Here is a 24,087-nt window from a genome sequence, read left to right as displayed (position 1 = left end):
CCTGTCTTCTCAGAAGTAAGCCACATGGGGCTTACTCCCAGGAAGTGTGGATGGGATTGCAGCCTGATAGCCCAATCCTATGCATGTCTATTCAGAAGTTGGTCCCATTCTAGTCCATGGGGCTTACTCCCAGGAAAGTGTGGATGGGATTGCAGCCTCACAGGCCAATCCTATGCATGTCTACTCAGAAGGCAGTCCCATTCTACTCCATGGAGCTTACTCCCAGGAAAGTGTTAATGGGATTGCAGAATGAGAGCCCAATACTATGCCTGTTTACTCAGAAGTGAGTCCCATTCTAGTACATGGGGCTTACTCCCAGGAAAGTGTGGATGGGATTGCAGCCTCAGAAGCCAATCCCATGCCTGTCTCCTCAGAAGCAAGTCCCAGTGCAGTGCATGGGGCTTACTCCCAGGAAAGTGTATAGGATTGCAGCATGACAGCCAATCCCATCCCTGTCTCCTCAGACTCTAGCCCCCGAGCAGTCCGTGGGGCTCACTCCCAGGCAAGTGTGGCTGGACTGGCAGCTTCAGAGGCCAACCCGCCTCTTCGGAAGCCGGCCCTTCCAGTCCGCGGGGCTCGCTCCCAGACCAGTGGCCGGGCTGGCGGCTGAGGCCGAGGAGCGCGGCAGAGAAACGAGGTGTTGTCCTGTCAGTTGTGAGGTGACAAATGGTCCGCGCGAGGCGGCGGCGGCGCCGGGCTCTGGGGACGAGGAGCGGGGAATCGATGCGTCGCCCGCTCGGGCCCGGCTCAAGGGCGAGAGCGACCACCATGACCTGCCCTCAGCCGGGGCGGAGCGGGGAGGCGGCGGGGCTTCCCTCGCGGAGCGGCCCCTCGGGAGCAGGCGGCGCGGGGAGCGCGGCAGCAGCCGCAGAGCTGGAGCGCCGGCCTGCCGCTCCTCCCCCTCCGCCCGTCCTGCGGGTGACAGCAGCTGCCACAGGTGCGGGCGCCCTTCAGGCGCGCTCCGGCGGGAGAGCCGCCGCCGCGGAGCATGCAGCCATTTTGGGCTCGGCCAGACAAAGGGCTGCGGCGGCTTCCTCCGCGGCGACCACGCCGTCCCACACGCGCTCCGCCGGCGCGGTCCCCCTGCCCGCCCGCCACACGCCGCCCCCTCCGCAGGCCGGCTGGCCACGGCCAGTCCCGCCGCCGCCCGTTCCCTCTCTGGGCGCTCGCAGCCATTTGCCCGGCCCTTTATAGCCGCGCGCCGGCCAATCAGGGGCGAGCGGAATCCCTCGCGGGCCGGTGACGCGAGGCGGCCCCCCCGCGCCGGGGCCGGGGCGCGCATGCGCGGAGCGGAGGCGGGAGGGGCGAGCGCGACCGTGGAGTGAGTGAGTGAGCGAAGGAGGGGGAGGGCCGTGCGGAGGGCGGGCGGGAGCCGCTCACAGGAACCCTCCAAAAAAAAGATGGCGGCGGGGTCGGATCTGCTGGATGAGGTTTTCCTGAACAGCGAGGTGGACGAGAAGGTGGTGAGCGACCTGGTGGGCTCGCTCGAGTCCCAGCTTGCCGCCTCGGGCCACCACCAGCTGCACAAGGCGCAGGAGCCGCTCAGGGCCGCCGCGGGGCTGCTGGGGAACCATGTTGTGAGCGGCGGCGGCAGCAGCAGCGGCAGCAGCAGCCCGAACCCCAGCCCCGGAGGAGGAGCGGCGGCGGCGGCGGCGGGGGGAGCGGGCAGTGCCCATGTCCACACCGACAGCCCCGGCGGCGGCGGCAGCGCGGGCGGCGGGGGCTCCAAGATGGGACTCAGTGGCCCCGAGACCACCAAGCCAGGTAACCTGGCGAGGCGGGGGGCGGGGGTGCCTTCTCCTCCTCCCCCTGACCCCTTCGTCTCGCTCCCCTCCCCCCTCCCCCTGCTGTTTTTGTGGGAGCTGGAGTGTGCCCCCCACCTGGGGGTGGGGGTGCCAGCCCTCTCAGGATCAGGGCTCCCCTCCCTCCTGGCCCCTCTTCTTTGGGCCATGACTGCCTCCTTCACCTCCCCCTTCGTTCCCTCTTTTTCCAGCCCCCCTCTTGTTTTGGAGGGAACTGGTGTGCCCCCCCCAACTGGGGGTTGTGAGGGATGCCTGCCTTCCTCCCTCAGGATCAGGGCCTCACACTCCCTCCTTACCCCCTTCCCTGACCCATGACTGCCCCCTTGATCTCCCCCTCCCTCCCTCTGCCATTCCCCCCTTTTTTAGCTTTCCCCTGTTCTTTTGGTGGAGTGTGCCCCCCAGCTGGGGGTGAGGAGTGACTTCCTCCCTCAAGATCAGGACCTCACACTCCCTCCTTACCCCCCTTTCCTGACCCATGACAGCCCCTTTAATCTCCCTCTTCCTTCTTCCATCTCCCAATCCTCATTTTTCTAGCCCCCTTTTTTTGGTGGGAAATGTGTGCTCCCCCAATTGGGGGGTCAGCAGGGAGGGCCAGAGGCCTTCCTAGAATGCCAACCTCCCACACACACCTTTTTCCAACTCCCCCGTTGTCTTGGTAAGAACTGGCATGTGCCCCCCCAACTGGAGGTTGGGGGGCGGTCAGCCGGGGGAGGGGGAGAGGCCTTCCTAGAATGCCAACCTCCCCCCCTCCACCACAACACCACACTATTTTTGGCTGGGACTGGCTCCCCTTCTTCCCCCCACTACATCTAGAGTCAAAATGGATTTGGGGTTTGGTTGTATGTGTATTTGGAGGGCTGTCAGCTTTCCTCATTCTTCCCCCTCCTCATCTTCACCTTCTTAGTGTTTTGCTTTTAATTATGTCATCCCCAGTCTCCTAGTGGCTGGAGTGTTAAGGGTGATGTTGAGAATTGGAAGGGAAGATCCCATCATCCTTATCATTTGACTTCTGTACCTTCTGTTCTCTCCCCCCCCTCCACTTTCCCTGTCATGGAACTGGGAAATTGTCCTGTTTACAGGGGAGATTCCTCCCACCCTCTCCGTGAATAATGCCTTTAAAAAAAAAAAAAAAAGCTCTCTGAATTCTTCTTTGCCCTCCCCACTAGGTTGCTGAAGTACAAGGAGCAGGGAGAGGGCCTCTATGTTATTAATCATGATACCAGTTTCCCTTGAGAAAGGAAGTGATTTGAGGGTCAGGAACCCTCCTTTAAACACCTGTCTTTGCCAGTACCTGCCTGTTTGGCTGCTTTTCTTCCCTTGTTGTGAGGGTTATACCCAAAGCTTTTTACTCCTTAAAAAAGATGCCAAGATCTGGTAAGTAGGGAATCCAAGCACATCCCATCTTTGCTGCGGGGTTGGGAGAAATGACAGTTGGGAGAAATGTTATTGCTTTCCCTCTTATTGCAAGGTGTGGACCTTGAGGAGTATCATGAAACATTCGATAGTGTCTTTCATTGCAAGGATAGAGGCATTTTAAGAGAGAAGGAGCAATACTCTTCCCCCCCCTCCGTATGATTGGCACTCCCCTCTTCCCATGTTTTTTCTTCTTCTTGCTTTCTTGTTACTGAAATATTAGGACAGTGTTGTTGCCTGTTAAGGCACTAGGTTAGTACAGGGGGCTCTTGGAGGATCAGTCCTCCCTTGGCTGTGATTTGTTTGACATTATCTATCTCATTACTGTCTTCCTACTTGTGTTTTCTACATGCAGGCCCTGCAGAGTTGGGGGTGGTGGTGTAATTCATAATACCAGATTTTACTATGGACTGGAGTTTTTGTGAGTGCAAAAAAGCACCTTTATTAGTATCTTTCCTTTGATAGTAAAAGCAGCAATCAGAACAGTAGGGTGTCCTGTATGTGTGTGCGTAGGTTGAAGTCTTCTAACATTGCCTTGTAACCTCTTCCCTTGTGTCATCATTCTGACAGTTCGTGTTCAGCCCTAGTTTTTCATGTAGTTCCATTAGCAGGAAATATGTTTCTACTAGGTTTTGTCTATAGGAGATGGGGTTGGGGAATCAAACAGCTGGGTTTAGAGGCCATGGGTTCCATCTATTTTATTTTATCTCCTACCCCCCCTAACACACCCCAGCTATGAGAACTGGAGTGCAATAGGATGTTCTCAAAGTCACAGTGAAGTAGTATCTAAAGATGGAAAATGAAACACCTTCCCATAACAGCTTATTTTGTACCGTATGTCACTTTAAACAATTTTCCAGGAGGTTTTGCTTGGCTATTGTGTAGCTCTGTTGTCATAAGGTAGAATAGTGGAATCAGTACTTTAATTTTGTCAACAGAATGTAATATTTTCGTGTTTTGTCTCAAGATAGTGATTGTGATATTTGATCACAAGGGAAAAATGGTCTCCTCTTGTCTTATCTAGTCACAGACCCCACCACTTTCTTGTCTTCAATTTGTATGTTCTTTAATCACCTCCCTGTTGTTTGCAGGAGCTGGTGGCGTGCCAGGGAGTGTTATCAATCACAACGCCAGGTCCCAGGGTTCCAGTCTGGATGGGGCCACTACAACCAGCACCAGCACTGCTGCAGCAGTCCAAGGTGGATCTGAAGCTACTGTTGCCCCAGGGACCCTCAGCCAGGGCAAATCAGTTGTAATCAGCACCATGACGACAGCTTTATCTACCAGGAATGGTAAAATTGGGACCACGGCAGTGCAGACTTTGAACGGGAGTAATGTGGTAATGAATTCTCACCACTCTGGAAACACGTCTTTCTCAGCCACACCTGTAACGGCTAACCCGACTGTCATCCCTGCTGTCACACCTCTTGTTAACAATGGACCTGGAAATGTGGGGAAAGTCAATGCTGTCTTGCCGTCTGCATCTAATACAGTCATCCAGACTTCTTTCCTTGGCACTGGGGTGTCCTCTGCCTCTTCACCCTCACCGACAGTGATCTCACAGCAACCCCCAAGCATTGGGACTGGGGGGCCAACTGTAGCATTGGTGAGGCCCCCCATTCACACAGCGGGACCCTCGGTGGCTGCAGCCACCCAAAATGGGAGCAATACTGTGATCAATTCAACTATTAGCGTGGGAAGTTTTCCTCCTGCAGCTGTTGCTGCAGCCACGGTGGGGTCTGGTGTTTCCCTCCAGACATCTCTTGTGAACAGCCAGCCTGGTTCTGGTGTGCAGGCTACACCCACCACACAGGTCATCAAATCGGAGTCTCCTAAAACTATTGTGCAGGCAGTGACCCAACAGCAAACACTAGCTGCTGGTGGCCAGCCCAGTACTACAGGGGGTAATATGATCATTGGGCAAACTATGCAAGCTGGCCTGCCTAACGTGGCATCCAATCCTGGTGGGGTACCTCCTGTGCCTCCAGGGACCCCCACAGGCTTGGCTAAGGGTGCTGCCAATACAGTGACACAGAGCCTACCAAGGACTCCAACAGCAACTACAAGTGGAATCAGAGCAACTTTGACTCCCACTGTGTTAGCTCCTCGTCTGCCTCAACCTCCTCAGAATCCAACAAATATTCAGAACTTTCAGTTGCCACCAGGTAAGAAAAGGCTGGGGGAAGCTTTTTCATCGGGTTTTTTTTTGGTGATGATGTTGGTACCTGTTACCTAAAAGAAAGCATTCTGTTGTCATGCAGCTTGGACAGTTAGTGTTATGGGGATCTCATTGTAAATTATTTCAGGTGTTCTATACTAGAACATAGTTTTATAACTAGCATCGTGCGGGAAGCAGTGCATGAACCAATTTGTGGACATCTCATATTTATTCCACATAATTCTTGTTCTGAAATTGCTACCTTCAGTGTTCAAAACAGTTGTTGGGTATGACAAGTCAAAAAATAAAAGCAAAGCAGGGTCTTGCTGATGGATTATGCTTGCTAGTTCCTTAGCAGTTTTTCCTTCTGATTTATTTCTACAAGCATGTGGGCTAGAAACATATCTTGGTTAAAAAAAAAAAAAGTGAAAGCTGTGATTCTTGAAATTCCAACAGAGGGCCTAAGCTGCACAGCTGTAAATCGTTCAGCTGCTTTTTCTAGAGAGCATGATATAACCCTGTAGAGTTTGGTGTTTGAAAGGCATAATATTCTGCACATTTACTCAGAAGCAAGTCCCCCTATTGTGCTCAGCAGAGCAAATCCTCAAGTAAATGTATATAGGATTGCGTTGTAAGGAACCTGAATTTGCTAACACTTAACCTTATGAGAAAACTCTTTGCTAAGTGAGTTTTTACTTGACTATTGAGTATGAGCAAAGCATCAAAGGTACAGTATAACAAAGTGCTATAATAAATATGTTTAGTAAAGTTGACCTGACCTGACTTGACCTAAGATACATTCCAGCATCTTTCTACTTTCTCTCCTTTGTGTCAACCTGCTGGTGTTGCCACAGGAGCAACATAAAGCACGTTTGATGTGGGGGCAAATAAGTTTTCTTTTACTCTCATTTAAAGCGATATGAAAATAGGGTGCCTTAGCTCTTGATGGTTTAGAACCAGTATGTCTGGACTAACATTTCAGTCTCGTTCTGTCCTCACATCACCTTGTTGTTGTGTTTATAGTGCTGCAGTGCATGTAGTAGCTAAGATTGTGTTTTGGCACTGAGATGAAATGTGGGTAGGAATTTCTGTCATTCAGGATCCAGTAGGGCTAGATTAATTTTATTTTACTTTCTCCACCCTGTGTTTGCAAAAGTAGGTGCATCCAGACTTCAGTGCCTTCAATTTTGTGACCTTTTAATGGAGTGGTTTTAAATTGTGAACATATGTCAGGTTTCAAGCTCTTACTCATTAGTACATGAGCAACCTTCTTGTATATAAAGTTTCTAGATGTTTTGAGTCCCTCAGAGGGATGCGCCTCTAGCTGATATTCTTTTGTGGTGTGGAAACATGGCACAAATCCCAAATGCCTGCCTCAGACCTTCATACCTGCTAATTCTATCTGGATCCTGGTTGCATATGATGATATGCAGTAGTGACTACCAGTTCTCCCCGCTCTCTCCAAAGCCTTATTGCAAGGTGGCATCATTGCCACAGAAAGCACATCTAATTAAATTTTTATCATTACTACCTAATGAAATCGATGGGGTGCGTCTGCACTGTGTGCTTTGTTTCAGTGAATCTTTGAGTCGCAAAACCAATATCTTGGTTGAAATGTAATCGGCAAAATGCTTAGATTGATGTGTTTATCACATAAGAGAGATGAGCAGCCCTGTTCGTGTGCTATTTTGTATTGGAACAGTAGCGTTTCATATGCAGCAAGTGAGGATCTTGCTTGGCTCATTGAAGGCTGCCTGTCAGCCTTCTTAATCAGAAAACTTCATGTATTTGCATTGGCTTGAAAGCTACTGCATAGTAAGCTTAATTTTATTTGTGGTTCAGTCAATCTTAAAATGTATTAGAAAGCTTTCCACACCGTGTAGTTTCTATTCTTCATTGTATTCTTAGTTAGAAAAGGATGGAGGGGGGAAGAGTATTCTGTTTGCTTCTCCAGAAGTTCTATGTTTGTATAAATTGTTTTTATGGAATATTGTGCATTGCTTTTAAAAGTAGAGGTCTGTATTCATGAGAAGATTGCAGGGATATTATGTAGGGAGAGAGGGGTGTGCCCCTCTTTTCCACATACAGTACTTAAAAGCATATGTAGCACCTATATTTCAGTCGCCAAAACAAAGCCAAGAAACCCTGGGCTTTGTCCAGTAGATGTATACTAGGCTATTCTACCCTTGGAATATGATGTACAGTACTGGTCATCACTTTTTAAAGAGGGTTTTTTTTTAAAGAACTTGGAAAAGGAACAGGAAAGGGCAGTCAAAATGATCAGAGGCCTGGAGGAAAAGCTATAATATTTGAGGCTTTTTAGCATCAAAAAATAATGGTAGGCTGGAGGTGGGTGTGTGATAACAACACATAACAAAGCAGAGGTTAAAAAATTATGTCTGGTGTGCAAGAAGTGGAGGAGTTTTTCTCCCTTTCTTGTAATGCTAGAACTAGGGGTTAACCAATGCAACTGATTGGCAGGAGAGACAGGGCAGACAACAGGAAAAACTTCTTTACAAAGCACATAACTAATGTGTGGAATTCAGTGGCACAGTATGTGATGATGATCACTAGCTTGAAAAGGGGATCAGATAAATTCATGGAGGACCAGTCTATCAATTGCTGTTGGTCATGATGGCTGTATGTGAGGCAACTTGTTCAGAAGCAACATTCTTCTGAATACCAGTTGCTTGGGGCAGTGGCAGGAGAAGACTGTCACCTTGAATCTCTGCTTGTGGGCTGTCCAGTGGTATCTGGTTGGCCATTGTGGGAAACAGTGCTGAGCTAGTTAGGTTTTTGGTTTGGTCCAGCAGGGCTGTTATACCATATTTATGTGTATACACTGTGCATAATTATTATTATTATTATTAATAATAATAATAAATAATAACTATTTTTACCCCGCTTTTCCCCCCGAAGAGACTCAAAATTAACGTAAAATTTTCATAGCAACAAGATATGGTGAGAACCACTAGTTTTAAAAACATCTTTTTAAAAGGATTAGATAAACCTTTGTGCAATATGAATGGCTTTTACCAGTGTTAGATAAATGGAACCTCCATGTTCAAGTGCAGTGTACCTTTGCTTTAGGCTCTGTTTCCCTACTGTAATTGTGCATGTGACTGACCAATCCTATGCTTTTCTACTTAGAAGTAAGTCTCATTATAGTCAATGGAGCTTACTTCCAGGAAAGTGTGGATAGGATTGCAGCCTCAAAAAACTACATATGCTTCCCTGTTTTCTCCAACCTCCAAGTCTCTTCCTCTGTTGCCTCTCTGGTGTCACTTCTTAGACTGTAAACTCCTTGGAGTAGGGATCTGTTATCTCCTTCTTTGTAAAGCACTATGTATATAGATAATGCTGTCTTATTAATAACAAATGCCAGATGCTGGGAGGGCTAAACAACAGGCCTGTTGCTTTTATTTCCTACTTGTAGTCTTCTTGGAGAAGTCTGGCTGCTGTTGGAAATAAATTGCTGGCCTAGTTGGACTCTTGGGCTGGTCTAGCAGAGGCCTTCCTGTCCATAGCAAAAGCACAAACCCTTTTCATAAAAAAAAAAAGTGTGAGAGTATGTGTGTGACTCGTTTGCAGTGTTGTCAAAACCGGTCATAATTGTTATGAGAGTCAAAATATCAGAAATAAAATACTAGTGTGGTTGGGGTATGTTTAATTCTTTTTGTAGTATAATCTTGAATTTATCCAAAAGTGTGCCATCAAGCCTTATTGAGAACTCTGCTGTCATCCCATCTTAAATCTACCCCTTTCCCTGTAACTTTTTAATTTCTGAAAGAATTCTTTTGCAATGTTGTGATGAAGAAAAATCAGTTATGAAAACTACTGTTAAATGTGGTCCATACCTTCTCGTAACATAAGTTTTGTGATTTAAAAGAAGTCATCCGCTTGCTAAACTGTTCTCCAAATTATGACCTAGTTTGTGTGATTTGCGCTCTAGAACATTTGAACTTGTGGTCTCAACAAAATTTGAAAGTTCTCCATGCCCACCTTAACTTTTGGAAAGAAAAATTAAGATTCCAGTCCTGTATGTCCTTATTCAGGAGTAAGTTCCTTTGTATACTACATAAGAAAAGCCCTGCTGTATTAGACCAAAGGCCCATCTAGTCCAACTTCCTGTACCTCACAGTGGCCCATCAGATGCCTCAGGGAGCACAGAAGACAACAAGAGACCTGCATCCTGTTGCCACTCCCTTGCATCTGTCCATATCCTGTTGTATATAGCAGGGTTTACTGCTAGGTAAATCTCTTCCCAAATCTCTTGGAGAGTTTGGGCCTCTGTAAGTGCTTGCAGGAGAGGGATGAAAGTAGTAATGTGAATGCTATGAGCACCAAAAGCTTTTTTTTTTTTTTTTTTGCTTACACCTGTCAGCATCAGCCCTCCAGAGGATACAGGAAGTCCATGGACCCTTCTGCAGGGCTCCCCAAGCCTCATAACAGCTAAAAAATGTGATTGTGCCCTACTTCTAGTTCGCAATCACAAAACTGGAATTGGGTCTGAAATTTTTTTTTGTGGTAATTTTTTTTAGAGTCGCCCCTGGTCTCCCTGCACCCTCCAGGGAGCCAGTGCTGCCAGGGTAAATTTAAAAAAAAACCTTTTTACCCTTGATAGCAGCATGATTGTACCAATTGCGTCGCTGCCTTTACCATCGCCCCATCCTTTAATGGAGCCTGAGAAGGGACTTCTCTGGTGGGGGCATCGTAACACTCCAGTTTGGGAACCCCTTCTATAAAGGGTTAAGTTACATGTCCCTCACATGCAATCTTTGTTCAGTATTTAAATGGTTTATGTATGGTAATGGTAAATTTCTCATACCTAAATGGGATTATTTTCTTATAAGGGAAAAGTAAACCAAAATCATAAAAATAGTCCGTTTCATTGATTGTTTACTCTATTTAATAGTTGTCACCTTTCTATGAAAATGCTCAAGGTTACATACAACCAAAATTTATAAAAACAATTAAGAAGTAAAAGTGCATGCTTAAACTAATAAAAACGGCAATAAAACATGATCAGCACTTTAAAAGCCAGATCAGTTTAAGACAACAGTACTTTTTAGTAGCTTCCAAGAAGCACATTAGCCCCCAGCTCTGCTGAACAAGTGGGTCCTATAGTTTGTGTATGCTCAGAGTTCAATATTGGAGGACATTCTCTGCATACATAAGGCTTCCCATTCAATTCCTAGAACCTCCAAAGGATCTTCGGTGGGATGGCTGGGAGTCAAACTAATAGCATCAGGATTGGTGATTATAAGCATAAATTATAAATTTATAGCCTACCTTACCCTATGCTGAAGCAAACACCCAAGTCGGCTTACAAAGCTCCATAATAAAATGTATAATGTATAAGAGTAATAAGTAAAATCATTTAAACACCCACACTCACACTCAGATGTGGGGAGTAACTATTTGGTCCAGAAAGAAGCAGTCAAGCTACCGCACTGTTACAGAGGTGCAGATGGTGGACACCAACCCATCATCAAATGGATTCCAATTGTGCTTGGATACCAAAAAGTATATGGTGTGTTTAAAAAGAGGTTAATGGAGGTTATTGGATACAAAGATGGTTGAAAGTCTGTCCCTCACTTGTAGGAGTTTTCAGCTTTTGAAAGCATCTCTTTTTCTGGCATGGCATTTTAGTGCCCCTAAAATCTTTAATGGAATTCTACTTACATGCATATTAATAGACAGAGAGGTCTACTTTAATGAGGATATGAATTATTATCAAGTTTCATAAAGTGGAGCAGCTGCTCTTTAGGAGAATATGGAAGCTGGGTTGAGGGGTAAGGATAGGAGTGGGAGTCAGATTGTGGGGAAGTGTTGGCTATTTTGTTTATGTTTGTAGCACTATACTGGCTAAGTTTATGTCCAGGTATGACAGAGATGGGTTCTGGAACAATTTGGGCTGGGTAGGCCAAATGTGTTGCAGGCTTTCATGCATCAAATTGTATGGGTAATCAAGGAAAAATTGAGAACTCTTGTCTGTTTCAAAACAAACTACACAGGATTTATTTGTGTGACCCTGAAAATAAATTGAAATTTGAAAGGAGTAAAAAGACTATGATTTGTGCAGACAGGTCTAAAGGTACATTGCTATATTACATACAGTTTCTGGACAGTAAGCCCTACTGAAAACAGTGGGACTTACTTCTGAGTAAACATGCATAGGCTTGAGTATAAGAAACCATTGTTGCCATCAGTAATCATAAGATGCAAACTAGAAGTAATTTCTACTTATTGAAGTTAAATTCTAGAATAATATCCCTGGAGTAGTAGCGGGTGCAAAAAGCTTAATTAGTTTCAACTAGTTGGATATACTTTAAGAATAATAATTTTGATTTTGTCTGAAGTCTCTCCTTGATGATGGTCCTTCCCTCCCATATCTTGATTATTTTCCTTTTCCGGCGGGGATTGCTGCATCTGAAGATGGAATGTTGGATAGAGCAGGCTTGTGCCTGGGGCTCAGTCAGTATCCTCTTCGAGAGGTTTGGGGGGTAGATTTTGTTTCATAAGAGGACCTAACCGATGATCAAGTTAGAGTTGGTGGTTACACTGTATGTATGTGCACAGTTTACTAAATTTCTTGAATTGTCAAAGGGTCTTGTTGGTTCCTGCTCTCTGTGTGGGGCATGCTAATGGGTGATGTGAGCTACTGTCTTTGGGGGCTTTGTGTAGATGTGATTTAATGTGATTCTGCAAAATACTCCTCATCACTCTTATGGCAATGAATTAATGACCTTGTCTACCTCTTTTCTTTGGAGAGTTTAGAAATGTCTGCTCATTATTAACTCAACAACTAATATTTATGCGCACTTGGAAGGAGAAAACATTTGACATGTCCCAATTAGTGAAGAATTGGACCCTGAAATTATTTTTCTATGTTAACATGGGAGAGTAGAGTTGGCAGATAGTTTTTTATCAGGGGTAGCAATCAGCTATTGGCTTACTTCTTTTCAGAACTCTCACCTTTTTAGAGTATAGGCGGGCCGCAGTATATGTGGATCTGGTATCTGCTGTTTCAATTAACCACAGGGATCCAGGGATACTGGGTGTTGCCCTTTAAAAAAAGCAAAGTGGAAAATAAGGCAGAAATAGCTTTTCTTACTGGCATGCAGCAAAATCACTGCATTTTCATGGTTGCAGGCAGCCTTCTGGGCTGCCTGCAGCCTCTTCCTGGTCACTGCTCTCTTCTCCCAGTGTCACTTCAGAATGTAGTGCAATTAGGAAGAGAATGCATCATACTGCATTCTGGAACTACATTGGGGGAAGAGAGCAGCCTCAGAGTGACCTAGAAGAGGCTGCAGGCCCCTTAGGAATGGGCCCTGAGTTGGGGTATATTCATACCATAATGTCCTAGCCATCCCTCTTCATTTTTCTTCCCTTCCCTTAGTATCCCTCCCTCTGTTTTTTCCCTTGCTGTAGAAACTTCAGTGGTAAACTATTTAGTGAGGGAGCTCTTTCTTTTTATTTTGCATTCTGTAAAGCAGTATAAAAAGAGTTGTTGCAATATAAATAATGAAAATTAAAAGTGAGTATTTTCACTTATGAATTCTGTTTTCGCTAACTATAAAATATGATAATTAAAACAAAAAAAAAACTTACATTCAGAAGTTGTACTTACCATAAAATCAGGACTACAAAGCCACCAGGAGTAAGGTCATTTGAGTTCCTAGAGCAGTGGTTCTTAAACTGCTGCTGCTATTAGATCAGTGGTTCCCAACCTGGTGGTTGTTAACCCCCCCCTCCAGGTTTCACGTTTTATGGGGGATGGCAACTGGAAAATCCTCCCTACTTAAGGGGGGATGGCGACTGGCGGAGATCTATAGGTGATGGCACCTGTCACTTCGGGGTGCTTGCCACCGCCACCACTGCTGACAGGGAAGTAAGAGGGTTTTTTTATGGCAACTGTGGCAGGGAGAACTCAGGAGTTATGGGCACTGTCACCTATGGTTGTTTCCCAACTCTGTCTTAAAGGAATAAGAGATTGGGAACCACTGTGCTAGAGAGAGAGAAATGCATGCTGGGGTTTCACTGCAAAGGGCATAGTGGAGGCATGTGTACAAAAAGTGCATGCAAGTGCTAACCCATTCTGTGTCTCCTGTGGACCGGAGCCTCACTTTCTCCATTAGTCAATAGTGCTCACATTACAGGGTATTCTGAAAAACCACTGCACCCAAAAAGTGAAAATAAAATAATAGGAGCAGAAGCCCCAGCTGGGCTCTTATTTATGACCGATTCCTTAGTTCTGGTTAGAGAGACCTTTCAGATGGTGGAGAATGGAAAGGGATACTTCTACAAGTGGACCAATCTAAGGCCTTTGACAGAATAAACAGAAAGTGTCTCTGGCAAACGCTGATGGCAAAGGGTGTCCCAGAGGTCTTCATAAACTATATATAAACTCTGTATGAGCAGGCATCGGTTATGCCGCAGGTAAACGGATGGAAGGTAATAATCATACCCATAGAATCAGGGATACGCCCATTCGTTTCCGGGCCCAATTCAAGGTGCTGGTATTGACCTTTAAAGCCCTATACTGCTCTGGACCAGGGTATCTTAGAGATCGCCTGCTCCCGTACCATCCGGCTCGTCCTCTTAGGTCATCAGAGAAGGCCTTTTTACAAGTGCCGCCGCCTAGGGAGGTACGTGGGGCGGCTGCAAGAAATAGGGCCTTCTCAGTAGTGGCACCAACGCTATGGAACTCCCTTCCCCCTGACTTAAGAATGGCTCCCTCTCTTGAGACCTTTCGGCAAGGCCTGAGGACCCTTCTGTTTAAACAGGCCTTCTGAGTTCTCGGCCTTTTAACATCTTTTTAACATCTTTTAATATTTTTTACAGGCCTGATTCTTTTATGACTTGCTGCTGCTCTATGTTCTTTTTACCTATTTTTTACTCTGACAGCTGTTTTTTATGATGTGTTAATATGTTTTTATTTGTTTTTAAATTATGTTTTTAATATGTTGTAAGCCGCCTTGAGTCCCTTTGGGGAGAAAGGCGGGATAAAAATAAAGTTATTATTATTATTATTATTATTTACGCCAAGGATGTCCATTGAGCCCGCTCCTCTATGTATTGGCGTTAGATCCATTGCTGGCCATACTCCAGGCAGAGCCCAGAATAAAGGGAATCGCCATCGGTGGGGAAGGGAATAGCGCAAAGGCTGGGAATGCCATAAAAATGGTAGCCCACGCAGATGATGTGTACATTATGGTTAGAGACATGGGTGAGATGGAGACATTGAAGGGAATAATAGATGAATACAGCAGGGCCTTGGAAGCGGTGATAAACGAAGATAAAACCAAATGTTATTCTCTTGGGTCAGGGGGGAAAAACATAGAGTTGAGAGCCATGGGGACTGTTTTTGAAATGGATGAAAGGAAACAAGAGGTTCAAAAGGTGGAATCTGTAAAAATTTTAGGTATAATTTTTGGACTGAAACAAAGAGGCTGGGAAGAGAACTGGAAACTGTGGGCCTCTAAGGTGGAGGAAAAACTGAAGAGGTGGAAAAAATGGAACTTGAACCTGTACCAGAGGGCACATTATGTCAACGTGTATTGCATTCTGATAGTGTCCAAATTGGCAGCGATCCATCCCTCGCCAAAACAGGTAGTGACAACGTTACCCATCAGGTTTTTGTTTTCTTGTGGGGCACTGTCTTCTTCCCTCTTGCCCAAGCGATGGCATATAAGAAAGTGAAAGAAGGACTAGGGGTTTGGGTCCTGGGACCTTTGTTCTTGGCAACCATTGTCTCCTATAACTTTGGCAACTGGGAGAAATGGAGGCAGAGACCGCAGGAAGGGGGAGCCTTTGCATCTGTATGGGCCCAATTTGGAGACACTTGGGAAAAGATGACCTGGGGACAGAAATGGTGGGCTAAAGAAGAGATGGGATATGTACTCACTCAGGCGATAAAACAATCTTTGCCGGAGTACATGAGGGAGGCGGTGATTCTGATGAAGGAGATGGGACTCTCGGCCAAGCCATATAAAACCAGTGGGCTGGAAGGGAAACAACTCAAGTGTTACGTGTATGAAATGACAGTACAGGAGTTTATCATGAGGCCTCACCAAGAGAAACAGCAAAGTAAGACACACCTTTCCGCGTACCTCTTGCAGGAGAAGGTGGTGCACAGTGCCTTTAGCGAGAAGAGAATCCCCTTTAGTTTATGGGAATTAAGGTGGAGGGCTTTCCATCAGGTCCTCAGGGTGGGAGTGGCAAACCCATGGTTGCAAGAAGATCAGAAGAGGTGCAAGAGGCCGACCTGTTTGGGGTCGGGACCCTCTAGATAGGAAGGTGCCCCGCCGCTAATAGAAATGGCAGCCCATTTCGTCCATGAGTGTATGCCGGTGAAGGAGTTGTGGAGGGGCGTAGTGAGGGCCTTTCAGTGGCCCGAACTGGCCCAACAGACCTGGGAGACTATCGTCTCTGGGAAGGAGCAGGCGGGAGGTATGAGGGGACCCAAGAGGATGAGTAATGCGGGACAACGGAGGGGAGGAGACGATAGGTGGGAGGTGCCGTGGTCTACAGTAAGATTGATAAATCTGTCCTTTTTGCACTGGGCATCCAAAGGGGCAAAGAAATAAAGGAGAAAATAGTGGAAATGGAAAAGGTGCAAAAGAGAGCGACTAAGATTATTACGGGGCTGGGGCACCTTCTTTATGAGGAAAGGCTACGGCGTTTGGGCCTCTTCAGTCTAGAAAAGAGGTGCCTGAGGGGGGACATGATTGAGACATAAAATTATCCATGGGATGGATAGAGGGAAGTTCTTTTCCCTTTTGCACAACGCCAGGACCAGGGGACATCCACTAAATCAAATGGTGAAAGTTAAGACAAAAGGAAATATTTCTTTATCCAGCACATAATTAGTCTGTAGAACTCCTTGCCACAGGATGTGGTGATGGCACCTGGCACCTAGATGCTATTAAATTATATCTGTGTTCTAGTTAAACAGTTGATGTAATGTGACTGTAGTTGAAAATGTAAAATGTGATTTTTCCTTTGTATTATTTATTGTAGTATGAAACTTCTAAATAAAAATCTATATTCCCCCCCCCCCCCCAAAAAAAATCTATATTTCCCAGCTGGGCTCAGACAGCACAAGTGAGCCAAGGAGGAGAGAGAATGCCACGGTTTCTGCCTTTCTCCAGCTCTTCCTCTGAGAAAGCTGGCTCTGAGGAAGGGGAGGGGTTTCAGAAGACCACTGAACTAGAGCTCCATCAGGTAAAGGGAGAGGCATCTGGTGTAGCCCTTCAGGTACCAGGAGATTGTGTTGCAGTCCTGCTCGAGTTCTTAGCTGTTGTGCTAAAATAGCTTTCACTAGTGCCAGGCTTCATGGTTATTTCTTCAGCTCTAAGAAAAATATTTGGTTACATCAGTGTTTCCCAAAATTTTTTGCCTGGTGGCTCTGTTGACCTACTGGGCCGTTGGTTGTGACTCTTCTTTAGGACTACAATCCTATACATTGTGTAGGGAGTTAGGTTTTTTGTGAGGATTCCCCAGCTCCTCTGGGTGGTTTCCATGGCTCCCTGGGATTCCACAGTTCACAGTTTAGGAACCACTGGATTAAGAACAGCCATAGGCCCATCTAGTTGCTGGATCAGGCCATAGGCCCATCTAGTCCAGCTTCCTGTATCTCACAGTGGCCCACCAAATGCCCCAGGGAGCATATAAGACAATAAGAGACCTGCATCCTGCTGCCCTCCCTTGCATCTGGCATTCTGACGTGGCTCATTTCTAAAATCAGAAGGTTACCCATACTCATCATGGCTTGTAACCCATGATGAACTTTTCCTCCAGAAATTTGTTCAATCCCCTTTTAAAGGCATCTAGGCCAGATACCATCATCAGATGCATTGGCAAGGAGTTCCACAGTCTAACTACATGCTGAGTGAAGAAGTATTTTCTTTTGTCTGTCCTGACTCTCCCAGCACTCAATTTTAGTGAATGTCCCCTGGTTCTGGTGTTGGGTGAGAGGGAAATGCGCATCTCTATACACTCTGTCCTTCCTGGAGAGTCTAAAGGGGTGGGTGGATAGGGTCCCAGGAGGGGGAGCAGGATTGACGTAGGGTCCCCAGTCTTATTTGTTTGGGTCTTGGCAAGAACAATGATGGAAAACCACTGATTTAGGAAATGGTCAGCTGCTCCTTTGTAAGCCTTCTTTGGTGGGTTCTATCATCTTAACACTAATTCTTGCCCATCAGTACTTAACAGAGAAATTAGATTTGTAATGTACTTCTTTAATAATTGATGATTTGTGCTTTTGCTTTTTTGCCTTGTCTTGAGCAATGCAGTTCTGAAATATGTTACAAAACCAGCAAGCAGTACTCCAAAGTACCAGTAGTGGCTGTGAAGTATTTCTGCAACTTTACACACAATTTCTCCCACATAGAATGTTATTCCTTAGTTACTGTAGCACAGCCTCTTCAGTCTCTTCTATCTCATCCTAGTACATGCAACAACATCTGCCCACATGATTCTTCATGATAATGCATTAGGTTAGGATCACACAGGCAGACATTTTTATGCATTTTGGGATCCTCATGGGAGCAACCGCAGTGGAGGCAAGTATAAAAGCAATCTAAGAGGTCACTGAAACTTTTTTCCCCTCATAGAACTCAAGGTAGCTTATTTGGAATTTGCATGTTTGTTTAGGAAGATTTCTGTATTGTGTACCTGCAGACCATGCCCTCAGACAACAGTAGCCTGCCTCTAAGTTGTTACTAGCTGTGGGACAGACAGCCAGTATCTTACAATCAAAATATTTTCTTTTACATTTATCGCTTTGAGACAAATTAATCTGCGTACAAATCCTTGCTGCAAGTGCTTGTCTAGTAGACTTCCTTGTACTTGAACTATATGCCAAGTTTTTAAAAGGTGTGAATCACATAAAAGTATGTGGCTAATGGCAACTTTCCCAAAGCTACATTGGAGGATTTAGTTTTACAACATTGCACGTTGATTTCTGAAATGACAGGGCATGGTAATTTTTAAAATGTACCATGTTGGGTTTTGGAACTGTTCCTGTGATGTATGTTGTTAGATCAGTTGTCTTGGATGGAGAGGGTGATGAACCTTCAAGTTGCCTAGAACTGTTCTGTTCAGATGCACAAGGTTCTGTCCCTGTTCATTATTTTGAAAAATTATATCCTCATGAAAAGGTATAGTTGGATACTGTTCGCATTCCTTTTGTGATTCTTGGGGGGAGTGCAGTAGTCACGCATGTAGCAGCACATGAATATGACTTGTGAGAAACTGCCTTATGCATTGATGTGTAGATTGAGCTTTGAAGCAACTGTGGCATATTTGAAATGTGTTAAGCAATTTAACTTTTTTTAGTTTGATGTATTATAGGAATTTAAAGAAGTGGGCTATGGCAGTGTGAATGTGAACTGAAGGTGTTGACATTAGAACTCATTTTTAAGATGCATGGTGTTAAGGTTGAATCTTTGGATGCCACATAATGGTCAGGTGTTTTTAAAGTGGTAACTTTTATAGAATAATAGAATTGATGTTTCAGTCGTCAGTGGGTTTAATACTTAGCTGATTTTGTTTGGTAATGTGAAACAATGATATTAACTCAAACATTAAAAAGTTTGAAAACCTGAATATAATCTCCTTTGTGTGTGCGTGTGTGTGCTCTTCTCGGTTTTCTGTGGCAAGCAAGAATGAGTCATGCATGGTCCTAGGTTGTGACCTTTGCCACTGCTGACTGTGATCCTGTTTCTGTTGGAGATGGTTACAGTTATAGGAGTTGTCCAGTAGAAAAAGGCTTGTTATGCTGCTGGGTTTGATCCTCACTGCTGCAGGTTTAAAGAGCAGGCAGCCCTTCTTTCAGCCCTTGTTAAAAAGAATGACACCATGAGGAAGAGACACTGCAACCTCTACCAGTCTTTCTCAAGGTTTGTCCTCCACTGTACCACTTCATGTGGTTCACCTATTTGAAGTACCTATTTGAACTGGCAATGACATAATCATCAGTTACTTCTGGGGTGGGAGGCCAGATGTGACGCAACAAACACAAGTAAGAGGCGCAAGATGAATGGGAGGGCTTTTTCAAGTGTGGAAAAGCATGCTTTGGAGCTCTGCCCATCAAGCTGAGCCTCCTACAGCTGTTTGTTGCATTGCATTTCTGGCTCCACTGCTGGGCCGCAGGGGTTCTGTAAGTACCACCAGACACTACCTCAAGTATTATTAATCATTATTGCCAACAGTATTTATATACCGCTTTTCAACAAAAAGTTCACAAAGCGGTTTACAGAGAAAAATCAAATAACTACTGGCTCCCTGTTCCAATAGGGCTTACAATCTAAAAAGATGCAAAAGAACACCAGCAGGCAGCCACTAGAAAAGACACTGCTGGGGTGAGGAGGGCCAGTTACTCTCCCCCTGCTAAAAAAAGAGGAACACCCGCTTGAAAAAGTGCCTCTTAGTTAGCAGAGGCCACTGGTGGCACCCATACCACTGGTTGAGAAATACTAACCTATAATACTAACCTATATAGTGGCATTCTTGGCTCCTTGCAGTATTTGAACGGCCAGTTAAGTGGTATGCTAACCCTACTGTTAGACTTGGGCTCTGCAGATTTGTATGCAGCCACTTAGCCTCACTACTGGGAGCTGTGTGCATATTTTTTTTGCTATTGTTTTAAAGCCAGTTGAGGTTTTATATTGTTTTTAGAGGCAAGATTTTTGCTTAGTAATATCAGCTCCTCCTCTTTTTTCTTTAATTACTGCGTTCACATAGTTATAGTAATCTTGGAAGACTTGTGAAGACTTATTTACTAACCTACCACTACCTTAATGCTACCATAATGTTAAGAATTAAGAAAATCTGACTGTGATAACTAGTATCTTATACTTGCTGTATGGAGGAACTTCTGTGATGTATTAAGAGAGAGAGAATACTGTGCTACTTACTTTCTATATGCTACTTTCACTATGGAGATTTGCATCTCTGGAGGCATCATGTTATCTCACTCCTGTGGCAACTGCTGGCACAGTTAGGGAAAATTTGGGGCATAAATTCTGTTTTGTGATACATCCTGGAGGTGGGAAATTCGCCACAGGTTGCTAGTTACTGCAGTAAAAGTTTCGTATTAGACGAGTGATTTCCAAATATTTATGCACTGGGACTCACTTTTTAAAACACTCTATCAGGACCCACCTAGGTTTACCAGACTTTTTAATAAAGGAGATTTAGAAAGAAATTTTCCCTATTTTTACAAATGCTTGCAAACTTCAGGAACTCAGCTATTTGCAGGGCAATTAGCAGCTATCTTGCAGAGTGGGGGAGCTGAGCTCTTTGCAGGATAATAAGCAGCTACAGCATCTGATTCTTGAATAGCCTCAGTGCTTAAAGCAATTACTGGTATTTTCTGTTCTTTCCCTCACTCTTTGGCGACCCCACCAAAAATCAGGTCGCAGCCCACAGTTTGGGAAACCCTGATCTAGACCATTTAAACCTTGCTAATATAGAAGTGGACTATTCTTCAGTGTTTAGCCGCTCACTATTGTGCCATAAGATAGAAGAGTTGCAGTTTGAGTATTTGATGAATGTAATTCTTAGAATTTGTGTATCACTTTCATAATAATGGATGCCAAATGACATTTGATGGATTTATTGCCCTTAAAATTAGCTTCCAAAGCAGGTCCTAAATGGGATGGCAGGATAGGAGAAGATAAGAACATAAGAACAGCCCCACTGGATCAGGCCATAGGCCCATCTAGTCCAGCTTCCTGTATCACACAGCAGCCCACAAAATGCCCTAGGGAGCACATCAGGTAAAAAGAGACCTCATCTTAGTGCCCTCCCTTGCATCTGGCATTCTGACATAGCCCATTTCTAAAATCAGGACGTTGTACATACACATCATGACTTGTAACCTGTAATAGATTTTTCCTCCAGAAACTTGTCCAATCCCCTTTTAAAGGTGTCCAGGCCAGACGCCATCACCACATCCTGTGGCAAGGAGTTCCACAGACCAACCACACGCTGAGTAAAGAAATATTTTCTTTTGTGTGTTCTAACTCTCCCAGCACTCAATTTTAGTGGATGTCCCCTGGTTCTGGTGTTATGTGAGAGTGTAAAGAGCATCTCTCTATCCACTCTGTGCATCCCCTGCATAATTTTGTATGTCTCAATCGTGTCCCCCCTCAGGCGCCTCTTTTCTAAGCTGAAGAGGCCCAAACGCTGTAGCCTTTCCTCATAAGGAAGGTGCCCCAGCCCCGTAATCATCTTAGTCACTCTCTTTTGCACCTTTTCCATTACCACTATGTCTTTTTTGAGATGCAGCGACCAGAACTGGACACAATACTCCAGGTGTGGCCTTACCATCAATTTGTACAACAGCATTATAATATTAGCTGTTTTGGTCTCAATACCTTTTCTAATGATCCCAAGCATAGAATTGGCCTTCTTCACTGCCGCCGCACATTGGGTCGACACTTTCATCGACCTGTCCACCACCACCCCAAGATCTCTCTCCTGATCTGTCACAGACAGCTCAGAACCCATCAGCCTGTATGTAAAGTTTTGATTTTTTGCCCCAATGTGCATGACCTTACACTTACTGACATTGAAGCACATCTGCCATTTTGCTGCCCATTCTGCCAGTCTGGAGAGAACTTTCTGGAGCTCCTCACAATCACTTCTGGTCTTCACCACTCAGAAAAGTTTGGTGTCATCTGCAAACTTTGCCACCTCTCTGCTCATCCAGGACATTTATGAAGAGGTTGAAAAGCACCGGTCCCAGGACAGATCCTTGGGGCACACCGCTTTTCACCTCTCTCCATTGTGAAAATTGCCCATTTACACCCACTCTCTGCTTCCTCGTCTTCAACCAGTTCTCAATCCATGAGAGGACCTGTCCTCTAATTCCCTGTGGAGTTTTTTCAGTAGCTTTTGGTGAGGGACCGTGTCGAACGCCTTCTGAAAGTTCAGATATATAATGTCTATGGGTTCTCCTGCATCCACATGCCTGTTGACCTTTTCAAAGAATTCTATAAGGTTCGTGAGGCAAGACTTACCCTTACAGAAGCCATGCTGATTCTCCCTCAGCAAGGCCTGTTCGTCTATGTGTTTTGAGATTCTATCTTTATCAACTATCTTTATTTATTTATCTTTATTCTATCTTTATCAAGATCTCTATCAACAGCAGAGACTTTTCTACCTTCACAGAAAAATAGCAAAAGTTGCCAGTAATCTTCCACCTCGCCACCCGTTTTTGAGGCTGAGGAATGCACATGCATGTTGCCTTTTTGCTGCTAGGGAACATTCCTGGCAGTGGCAACCAATGGACAGGTGTGAGACTTGTGCTGAAGGTTGATGAGGCTGAAGGGAAACAAGATTGTTCAAAGGTGAGGAGTGGAGGGAATTGGGCTTAGATTATGTGCATGCTCCAAGCTCCATTCAGCTCTCAAAGGATCCTTTAAGTGGTGAGGAGGATTGCTTCTACACTGCTGAAAGAATCACAGGGAAGGTGCAAATTGGGCTTGTAAGACTTGCCTCTTGTGTTGCAGATCCTTTGAGTCCAAGTCTTTGTCCTCAAAGATCCCTTTGGCAGTGATGGTGGGATTGCCTCCCCGCTTGTGAATATGGTTAGTTAATTTGCAATATTTAATGTGTAATTGTTATCCTCACATGTGAAAAAACATGTCCCAGTCTCTAAAAGTATTAATGTACTTTAATTAGAAAATCTTTTGAAACTTCTCATTTAGTTCTTTGGTTTAGATCAGCATTTTCCCCATCACATTTCAAGCATACTCTACAAACACAATGGCTAGATGGTGCTTCACAATGGTAATTCCAGGTGCTTAATGTTTTAGGTTCAAAGAAGCCTTAGACTACACAGGATTATTTTTGAGGGCTATGTGTTTCCCACCTGCAACAAACCTGATCGGGATTATCCATGATAACTTGACATATAATCTCAAAATCTTAGTTCCCTTACTTGCTTCATTTTTTTTTAAAGTTACTTTTAGGTTATATTATTAATCATTAAAATAGCAGCAGTTCTGAAAACTGTGTAATAGCTGTGCAACACAGTATGCTTTGAAATCAGTTGGATGCATTCAGCATATGTATGTATTTATTTTTATTTCAAGCATTTAATATCCTACTTTTCCAATCCTGGGAGAGGCAGTTCAAGTTGGTTTATAAATTAAAATATAACAGCATAACATATCTTAAATGGAACAGCAATTACATTTCTTTGCTTTGCATCATGGGCTAGTACATGTGATGGTCACAATATGGAGGCAGTTTCAAATTGCTCCATATGGTGAGCAGTTCATGGTTACAGGTTCAATGCACAGCTCAGGAAGCTTTTTCCATACTAATGCCAGCCTACTGTTAGTAGTATTATGGAGAAAATTGCCTGAGCTGCATGATGTGCAGATAAACAACATTTGGTATGATTTAAATTGGCCTCATAGCAGCTGTGTAATGTGTGTACCAGCTTCCAGAATGCCTTAAACACTGTCCTCATAGAAACTATATGGTATGAGAAGCTGTCTAGTTTGCCTTGGTACTTAACCCAAGTTAGTAAATCGTACATGGACATGCAGGGACCTCTCTATTTGGCTGCAGTGCCAATAGGAACTGTCTGTCACAACTGAAATACCTCATAGAGCAGTGTTCTTCAACCTAGGGGTCGGGACCCCAATGGGGTTGTGCAGCTTCAGGGATTGCATCAATTTACAGGAATGA

The 24,087-nt window shown here is 44.8% G+C and overlaps 1 protein-coding gene across 1 annotated transcript in view; it reads left to right on the top strand.

Moving 5' to 3' along the window:
* The first annotated feature begins 1,400 nt into the window (after positions 1 to 1,400).
* TAF4 (TATA-box binding protein associated factor 4) overlaps positions 1,401 to 24,087 on the top strand; it is a 104,094-nt gene continuing 81,407 nt past the window's right edge. The window contains exons 1-2 of the mRNA XM_066624279.1: positions 1,401 to 1,764; positions 4,307 to 5,380. Coding sequence (XP_066480376.1) covers positions 1,401 to 1,764; positions 4,307 to 5,380 — 1,438 coding nt within the window. The remainder of the gene's footprint in view (positions 1,765 to 4,306; positions 5,381 to 24,087) is intronic.

Source organism: Tiliqua scincoides, chromosome 4, assembly GCF_035046505.1.
Source record: "Tiliqua scincoides isolate rTilSci1 chromosome 4, rTilSci1.hap2, whole genome shotgun sequence".
In the NCBI taxonomy this organism is placed as follows: domain Eukaryota; kingdom Metazoa; phylum Chordata; class Lepidosauria; order Squamata; family Scincidae; genus Tiliqua; species Tiliqua scincoides.
The sequence above is the reverse complement of the archived record's forward strand: the minus strand, read 5'-3'. Positions and strand labels throughout refer to the sequence as shown.